Here is a 10,262-nt window from a genome sequence, read left to right as displayed (position 1 = left end):
CGCGTAGCCACGAATTTGCCAAAGGCGCCAAAAAAAAAAAAAAAAAAAAAAATAGCTACGCCTCTGGCTGTTATAACCCCAGGGTCTCACATCTGGTGAGTATGGGCTTGGTACACCCAAGGTCCTGAGCTGGAAATCATCATTCTTCTCTTTCTTGGTAATTACCTTCTACTTCTCTCTCTCTCTTTCCAGGGTAATTCCGAAATTTTTTTTTCGGCCGATGCAGCATAAGCATCAGGCTTCCTTGCATAATAATAATAATAATAATAATATATTACAAAGTAGGAGTTTCTTTAAGTTTTGAAAGATGGTGTATTAATGGTTGCGTGTCTGTTTTTGATTAGTCTGTATAAACGGTGCCATTACGTTGGCGAATACGTGCATACATCGTTTGATTTCACAGAGAAGTGCTAATCTGTGGCTTAATGTGATAACTGGTTTTTGAGTGTGTGTATGATTTGTTTTCGAATTATGGTTGGAAATTATGTTTATAGAAGTAATTTCGTTGCATTTTGTGGAGCACGTTTAATAATAAACAGTTCAGATTCAAAGAGGCAAATTTTATCCAGTAAGTTTTAATTAAAGTTCGATCATTTCCAATTAGAGAATGGAATTGATTTAATGTGTAAGCATATTGGTAATATACAGTATGTTTACTTTTGTTTGGAAAAATTACTACACCGAATCAGCATATACTTTTCGAATGTAGCAGAGAAATAATTAATTGATTAATCAGATATTACAATGTTTAATCATTAAGTACAGACATTTTTGATACTAATATAGTTGATTCCCCTAAACGGTTTCTATTATATGCTCGTATTGGGGAAAGCTTGCTCGTCAGCAACACAAGCCCGTTTAACATTTTAACAATAGATGCCGCCACTGTTGCCAGAGCTTCACGAAAAAGCAATAATAAAATCTTCCCATATACATTTCGGTAGTAGTAGTAGAAGCAGTGGCCGATTATTATTATCATTAGCCATATGGTGCAAGGAAGCCTGAGGCTTTTGCTGCACCAGCCAGAAATAAAAAAAAAAAAAAAAAATTCAAATTTACCCTAAGAGAGAGAAAGAGAGAAGTAGAAGGAAATCACCACGATTAAGGATAGTTGGGGTCCCCCCCCCAAAAAAAATAATAATAAAAAAAAAGAATAAAAAATAAATAAAAGTTAGGTGGCAAAAAAATGAAATTTTGTACTTTTGAATTTTTTGCTTAAATTAATCAAGATTTTTATGATGTTTACTGAAAACATTAATCTATTTTAGAACACTATAGGAAAATGTCTTGGCTTGGGCCCCCCAAATCCTGGGGTCACTAGGCACGTGCCTCATTGCCTTAATGGATAATCTGCCACTGAGTAGAAGCATACCCTGGAGAGATTAGGCAGGACTCATGAGGTATAATTTTTCTCAGCCTGGTCTGTGCTTGTTAACAGGAGAGGTTGCTTCTACAGGGATGGGATACACTTGCATAGAAGGGGTGCAAGGCTTGGGGGGGAGATTAACAGTAACTGCAGGTAGAGGTGGAAATGATTCTTGCACTGCTACTACTGGAATGAGCAGCAGCCCGGAAAGCCAGTTGCTGGGGATATCAGGAACTGCTGGAGGGTCATGAAACAAGAAAATACGTGGGCTGTGTTAGGGTAACTAAGAGTAAGAACAGGTGCATGTACACCAATGCTAGGAGTATATTTCATGAATTTGAAGTGCTGGTTAAGACATCCAAGGCAGATATTGTTGGGATATCAGAGACTTGGTGCCACTCAGATATGAGGGATGCAGAATTGGGATTTGGTGAGAATAATGTACACAGAAAGGATAGACAGGATATGAAGGGAGGAGGGGTTATGCTGTTAGTTAAGAAACAAAATCTAAAGAAGTGCATCCAGTTGACATAGATGGACACTGCAATGTTTAGTCAGTTTGTGTCACATAAGCATTATGAAAGCAAATATGAGGGTAGGGGTTTGTTATAGGCCTAATAACTCTGAGTACAATGAACAGTTATACAAATATACTGGACACTGTGATTTACTGGAGTGGGCCAGTAAATCACAGTGTCTTACAGTGGGGGATTTTAACTTCCCAAATATAGACTGGAACTTGCGGTTTGGTCACTTGCACACTAGCAAGGCTTTTGTGGATTTATTGGATGATTGTTTTCTACAGCAGCAGGTTGGGAGTAATGCTCTTGATCTGATATCAGCAGTGATTATTCAAGCATTAAGAATTTACAGATAAAAGAACCACTAGGCAGCATGATCACAGTGTACTGCTGCAGGATTTACTTAAAGATTAATTCCAGGGGCTCACATCTGGTGAGTATGAGGTTGGCACACCCAGCGTCCTGAGCCAGGTATCATCATTCTTCTCTTCTTTGGTGATTCCCTTCTCTCTCTCCCTCGTGGTAGTTCAGAATTTTTTTTTTTTGGCTGGTGTGACATACGCCTCATGCTTCCTTGCACCATATTGCATAATAATAATAATAATGTAACTCCCACCAGGGGTAAAGGGAAGGGTTTTTTTCTTTCGTAAAGGCGACTATAGTGGTCTGAGACAGTATTTAAATTCTATACAGTGGGACCAACTGATGATGTTATCAACAGCAAATTCAAATTGGGAAGCATTCAAAGAACTTATCTTGGAAGCTACTAGGCTTTACATACCAACTAAGAAATATTGTTGAAAGTTTAGGCCTAAATGGATGCCAGATGAACTAATGAGACATATGGCAGAGAAGAATATAACTGGATAGGTTTAACAAAACCATGCTGTGTCCGAGCTATAACTGAAGTCTTGTCTAGATGATTCTGCAGTGCTTCTTTTACCATGCCTCCATTAATTTTCCCGGAACAGAAGTTAAACTCACAGATCTATAATTACTTGTCTCAGCCTTTGATCCTCCTTTGTGAATTGGGGTCACATTTGCACATCTCCAGTCTATGGGTACCTCCCCTGAGTCCAAGGAAGCTCTCATAATTATGGGCCGACCGGGCTAGCCGAGTGGGTAAAAGTACCTGCCCGGCAACCCAAAGGTCGCGGGTTCGATTCCTGCTTCGGGCTTGGATCAAAGTACTGCAAAAACCTTGGGAGGTGCAATATGGCCACAGAAGCCGATGCGCCAACAACTACCAAATCAAAAAAATCAAAAAATCATAATTATGGCTAAGGGTTTGCTTGCTTACTTCCTTTGCTGCCTCCTTTAATATAACTGGATAGATGCCATCCACCCCAAGTGTCTTTCTTGTGTTTATCTTCAACAATTTCTCCTCCACTTTACTCTCAGTTTTTACAAGATTTATCTAGCTTACTGCCAGAGTTGAATACACCTCTGGCATTCCCTTTGCTGAATAACTCCTCATGTGTGAATGTTGATGCAAAATATTCATTTAATTTGTTAGATACCTGAGCAGGATCATCAACAGTTGAACCATTGATATCAAGTGGACCAATCTGATTCATCTCCTTCCTTCTAGAGTTTACATAAGTAAAGAACTCTGCTGTTTTTCTTTGCATCCTTTGCCAAAGATTTTTCGTAATCTGCCATCACCTGCTTTGTAACTTGGTTCCAGACCAGCTTATATCTATCATAGGCTTCTGTGTCACATGTTAATTTATATGTATTCCATGCATTTTTCTTTCTGCCATATGTCTCATTAGTTCATCTGACATCCATTTAGGCCTAAACCTTGAACAATATTTCTTAGTTGGTATGTAAAGCCTAGTAGCTTCCAAGATAAGTTCTTTGAATGCTTCCCATTTTGAGTTTACTGTTGGTAACATCATCAGTTGGTCCCACTGTATAGAATTTAAATACTCTCTCAGACCATTGTAGTCACCTTTACGAAAGCAAAAACCCTTCCCTTTACCTCTAATGGTAGTTACCTCTTTGAGTAAATCCCACTTCAGCACACTGTGATCACTGCCACCTAGTGGTTCCTTTATCTGCAGATTCTTAATGCATGAAGAATCACTACTGATAATCGAGATCAATCAGATCAAGAGTATTAAGATCTGATAATCAGATCAAGAGTATTACTCACCCTAGTTGCCTCCCAAACGAGCTGATGTAGAAAACAATCATCCAATAAATCCTCAAAAGCCTTGCTAGTGTGTGAGTGACCAACCCAAAAATTCCAGTCAATATCTGGGAAATTAAAATCCTCCATTATAAGACTCTGATTTACTGGCCCACTCTATTTCCCTGTACAGTTTCTTATTATACTCATCAGAGTCATTAGGGCTATACCACACTCCTACTCTCACTTTTGATCTCCCATACTTATGTCACACCAAACTGACTCGACACTGCACTGTCCAGCGATGTCGACTGGCTTCACTTCCTTGGATTTTTTTGTGTTTCTTAACTAATAGCATAATCCCTCCTCCCTTCCTATCCTGTCTATCCTTTCTGCACACATTGTACTCTCCAAATTCCAGTTCTGTGTTCCTTTATATCTGTGTGACACCACGTCTCTGATATCCCAACAATATCTGCCTTTGATGTTTTGTGCAATACCTCAAATTCATCAAATTTATTTACCAAACTCCTAGCATTGGTGTACACGCAAGTATACATGCACCTGTTCTTTTTCTTAGCTACCCTAACACAACCCGTGTGTTTACTTGTACCGCAATGACTCCCAGCAGTCTCTGAAATATCCTGCATCTTGTTTTCCAGGCTGCTGCTCCTTCCAATAGACGCAGTGCAAGAATCACTTTCACATCTGCCAGTGGCTACTGTTAATCTATTAGTCTTTGTATCCCCCCCAAGCTAGCAGTTTTCCCACCCACCTAACACTGCCTCGATAGCTTCAGCAAATATTTTTGCACCCTTTCTATTTAAGCGTATCCCATCCCTGTAGAAGCAGTCTCTCCTGTTAACAAGTACAGACCAGGCTGAAAAAAATTCTACCCCTTGAGCCTTGCACAATCTTTCCAGGGCCGAATTGATAGACAAGGCTCTCATCATATACCTCCTCCTATCGTGTCTGGGCAGAATTGCAGACACTTTCAACCCTAATTCACGGCTTTTTTTCAACAGTGACCTGTACTTGTTAAATAATTCTGCCGGTCTCCTACTCTTAATATCATTAGTGCCAACGTGTACAACTATATCACCTTTTGTGCCCTTAAAAGATGATATCCCCTCTACAACGTCATCAACTTTTGCCCCTGGCAGACATATTTAAATGTTTGTGTCAACATGTAAAATGCAATCTGAAGAAGCAATTTGAAAATAGCATGGATTGATTTTATTCATATAATATACATCAATTCATGTTCAGAAACCTTTTCCAAGCAAATGCTTCCTACTTCTCTGTGGATTAACAATGTATTACAGCAGTGTTTATGATAATGTTACAAATAAAATTAGTCTTGGGCAAAAGCCTCATGCTATGAAAGTAACAATATTATATAATTAATTAAAAAATAACTATGTTATTATTTATTATTATATGATTTTACAATTTACGGTATGATTCGTTATTGCATCTTACCATAAATTGCAATACAGTGCATTATCTGCATTTACATGGCCATGTACAGCAAATACTAGGAGTATAGTAAATAAATTTGATGAATTTGAAGTGCTGGTCAAGACATCAAAGGCAGATATTATATACGATATCAGAGGCATGGTACCACACTGATATAAGCAGTGCAAAATTGGAATTTTGCGAGAACAATATGTACAGAAAGGATAGACAGGATAGCATGGGAAGAGGGGTAATGTTGTTAGTTAAGAAACATAAAATCTAGGGAAATGCATTGAGTTGAAATAGATGGTCACAGTGCAATATTGAGTCAGTTTGGTGTGACATAAGCACTGGGAAAGCAAAAATGAGAGTAGGAGCGTGTGACAGGCCTAATGACTCTAATGAGTACAACAAACAATTGTACAGAGAAATAAATTGAGCCAGTAAATCAGATTGTGTTATAATAGGGGATTTCAACTTCCCAGATATTGACTGGAACTTGTGAGTTGGTCACTCGCACACTAGCAAGACTTTTGTGTTTAATGGATGAATGTTTTCTATAGAAACACATTAGAGAGGCAACCAGAGAGAGAGTAATATTCTTCATCTGGTTATCAGCAGTGATTAATCTTGCATTAAGAATTTACAGATAAAGGAACCACTGGGTGAGAGCGATCACAGTGTACTGATGTTGGATTTACTTAAAGATATAATTACCATCAGGGGTAAAGAGAAGGAAACGGAAGGGAAGGACCAACTGGTATTACCAGCAGCATATTCTAAATGGGAAGCATTCGAGGAAATAATTGAGAAAGCTACTAGGGTTTTCATTAGGATTAAGAAATAGTATTCAAGGTCTAGGCTTAAATGGACGTCAGATGAACTAATAAGATCCGTGGCAGAGAAGAAAAATGCATCGCATGCATATAAATTATCATGAAACACAGAAGCCTATGACAGATATAAGCTAGTCTCTAATCAAGTCACAAAGGAGGGTAGGCAAGCGAAGGCTTGGTTTGGTTTGTATTGAGGCTTAATGGCGCATGGACAACACGGGTCATAATGCGCCAGTTCATATGGTGTGATGTGTTTCAGGGTGTTTACTTTGGATTTCAATTGTTCATTTTAACCTGATTCATACGTCCTTGTGTTCATCTGTTGCTTATATTCACTTCCTTAGAGGAGGTGGTATAAATTAATAGCTTTAAGAAAGTTGGAAACATCTGCGAAGTCGTGTTTATTTTTCAAGAGGTCTGTTAGTGTAATGGCGTCATGTGTCCTATAAATATCTTTGAAGGCTTGTTTACGTACATTTGCATATGTAGGACAGTCTATTAACATGTGTTGAACTGATTGAACGGTGTCACAAGTCTGGCATCGTGGTGGTTCCTCTGCTCGCAACAAAAATGAGTGTGTAATATGGGTATGCCCGATTCTTAGCCTGTTGAGTGCTGTTCCTTCTTTTCTCAACCTTCGACTGCTAGAAATCCAGTTTTCAATATTTGGCTTTATTTGGTGTAATTTGTTTGTAGTTTGCTGATTCCAAGTTTCTTGCCATTGCAACTGGCAAAATACACCATATCACAGGCTTGTAATCGGAATACAGCACGAAGGCAGATTACAAGAAATCTTTGGCAAAGGATGCTAGGAAAAACAGTAAGTACTTCTTCAGTTATATAAACTCTAGGAGGAAGGGGATGAAACAGAGTGGTCAACTTGATATCGATAGCTTGATGATCCTGCTCAGATAACTGACAATCTGAATGAGTATTTTGCATTTAATTCATACAAGCAGTTATTAAGGGAGGAAAATGCCAGACGTTTGTCAAACTGTAACAGGGTGCTTAACGATTTTGTAATAACTGAGAACAAAGTAGAGGAGAAATTGTTGAAGTTAAGCATAAGAAAAGCATCTGGGGTGGATGGGATCTATCCACTTATATTAAAGGAAGTAAGCAAAACCTTAGTCATAATTATAAGAGCATCCTTGGACTCGGGAATTCCTCACGGACTGGAGATGTGCAAATGTATTCCCAATTCACAAAGCAGGATCTAAGGGTGACACGACTAATTACAGAACAGTTAGTTTAACTTCCATTCAGGGAAAAATAATGGAGCCACTGGTTAAAGATGCACTGCAGGATCATCTAGACAAGACTGCAGTAATAATTCAGACACAGCATGGGTAAGTTAAGGGAAAGTCTTGTCTGACAAATTTGATTGGATACTATGATGTGGTTACAAAGGAACTGGATGCAAAAAATTAATTTTGATATCATATACTTGGATATCAGGTAAGTTTTTGACACAATTTTTGATCAATGGATGCTGCTCTTCATGGACCAATATTATTAGTTTAGTCCCCCATTGTCAGTGTTGGACCCACTGTTGTTTTGTATATTTATCAGTGATATTGATGAAGGTATATCAGGATTAATGTTGAAGTTTGCGAATGATACAAAGGTCATGGGGTATTGTCAATGACATCAGGAATTTTGCTAGTAGGGAAAAGGAGATGATTATCCCATTGTATAAGGCAATGGTCAGGCCACATCTTGAGTACTGCATATAGGTCTGGAGGACTCATTTTAGGAAGGATGTAGAGTTGCTTGAGCGAGTGCAGAGAAGAGGAACAAGATTGGTGAGGAGAACGAAAGGGTGGTCTTACCAAGAAAAGCTTAAGGTCTGCAAATTGAGGCGTCTGGAGAATAGGCAGCTCCTAGGTGATCTGATTAAGATATATAAGGCTTTGAATGGGTTGAGCAAGCTCAATCCGGATGGGATTCCTCCTCTTGCTCAAATTTCGAACCTGAGAGGCCATAAATTCAAATTGAGGAAAGACAGTTATAGAAAAGATGTTGGGAAATTTGCCTTTAGACTGCGGAGTGTTGATTATTGGAACAAACTTCCATCTGTTGTTGTGAAAGTTGATAGCTTAAATAAATTCGAGGAGGAACTGGACAAACAAACATTTAGAGGGAATGGATGTGTGAAATGGGTTTTCTTTTTTTTTTTTTTTTTGCTGATGCTGCATAAGTTTGCACTAACTTACAATAACATTACCATTAATATTAGTGGAGACTTATGATTCAAGAAAGCAAGCTTATACAGCATCAGCAAAAAAAAACCCTTTCCCATTCGACCCATTCATTCGCTCTAAATGTTTGTCTAGTTCTGCCTTGAATTTATTAAGTTGTCCACATCTACAACGATGATGGAAGTTTGTTGCAGAAATCAACTACACGCTGACTAAAGGCAAATTTCCACATAGCTATTCTACAGCTGTCTTTCCTAAGGTTGAATCTATGCCCCCCTCAGATTTGTAATCTGAGCAAGAAGAAGAATCCCATCAGCATTGAGCCTGCTCAATCCATCCAATGTCTTATATGCCTCAATCAGATCGCCTCACAGGTGCCTAGTCTCCAGAAGCTGCAATTTGCAGAACTTGAGCCTTTCTTCATAAGATGTTTATTTGTTATTTGGAGCATTAGCAACTAAGGCCATATTGCTCCGGGATATGCGGTGGTCATTCGCTGACCTTTCCGCATTCTTCGTATTTGGTGGTGACGAGCTCGAACCCCAGTCTAATCAAGAAGCGTGTGTTACGCACTGCTGCTCCTTCCCACCTGGCTGCGGAGGCGCCATTCTTCTTCATAAGAGAACCCCTCTGTTCCCTTCACCAATCGTAGGTGCCTCCGTAGCCAGGTGGGAAGGAGCAGCAGTGCATAGCACGCGCTTGTTGATTAGACCAGGGTTCGAGCCCATCACCACCAAATACGGAGGATGCGGAAAGGTCAGGGAATGACCACCACATATTCACGGAGCAATATGGCCTTAGTTGCTAATGCTCCTAAAAACCAGATAACAAATAAACAGACAAACCTTCACCAATCTTGTTGCCCTTCTCTGTACTCGTTCTAGCAACTCTAGATCCTTCCTAAAATGAGGCTTCCAGAACTGTACACAGTATACTCAAAGTGTGGCCTTACACAAGGAGGTAATCAGCTCCTCATCCCTGCTCGCAACATTCCTGTATATATCATTGACAAGACCCCATGACCTACTCTGGCAGCCTGTCTGCACAGCTCAGAAAACTGCATATCTGACTGCACAATTACCCCTCAGGTCTCTTTCATCTTCCACTACCTTGAGTTTAACACCACATAGCTGGTACATTTATATGGGGTTACTAATACCTGTATGCAGTAATTTGCATTTGTCAATGTTAAACTTCAGTTGCCACTTCTCAGCCCAACTACACAACTTTTCCAGATCCCGTTGCAGCAGCATAGTATCATTAACTGTTATTAACAACCATGCCAACCTTTGTATCATCTGCAAACTTTGACATTAAACTTGATATACCTTCATCGATATCATTGATAAATATACAAAACAAAAATGGGCCAACACCTAACCTTGGGGGACGCCACTAATAACATTAGTCCACATAGTGCAGTACCCATTGATCACGACTCTGTGTCTTCTCCCACTTAACCATCCTTTTATCTGTTGTAGCAGCTTGCCCTTAATGCCATACTGCTCCAATTTGTACAGTAGTCTTCCATGTGCAACAGTATCAAAAGCTTTCTTGAAATCCAAGTATATGATATCAAAATTATTTTTTGCATCCAGATACTTTGTGACTACATCATAGTATCCAATCAAATTGGTCAGAGAAAACTTCCCCTTGAAAAACCCATGCTGTGTCTGAATTATTAATGCTGTCTTGTCTAGATGATTCTGCAATGTGTCTTTAACCAGTGACTCCCATTATTTT

At 39.2% G+C, this 10,262-nt stretch overlaps 1 protein-coding gene across 1 annotated transcript in view; it reads left to right on the top strand.

Moving 5' to 3' along the window:
• The first annotated feature begins 428 nt into the window (after nt 1-428).
• FeCH (ferrochelatase, mitochondrial) overlaps nt 429-10,262 on the top strand; it is a 185,490-nt gene continuing 175,656 nt past the window's right edge. The window contains exon 1 of the mRNA XM_090380673.1: nt 429-568. Coding sequence (XP_090236799.1) covers nt 454-568 — 115 coding nt within the window. The 5' untranslated portion in view covers nt 429-453. The remainder of the gene's footprint in view (nt 569-10,262) is intronic.

Source organism: Mastigoproctus giganteus, chromosome 9 (assembly GCF_048544385.1).
Source record: "Mastigoproctus giganteus isolate SK-2022 chromosome 9, ASM4854438v1, whole genome shotgun sequence".
Taxonomy (NCBI): domain Eukaryota; kingdom Metazoa; phylum Arthropoda; class Arachnida; order Uropygi; family Thelyphonidae; genus Mastigoproctus; species Mastigoproctus giganteus.
The sequence above is the reverse complement of the archived record's forward strand: the minus strand, read 5'-3'. Positions and strand labels throughout refer to the sequence as shown.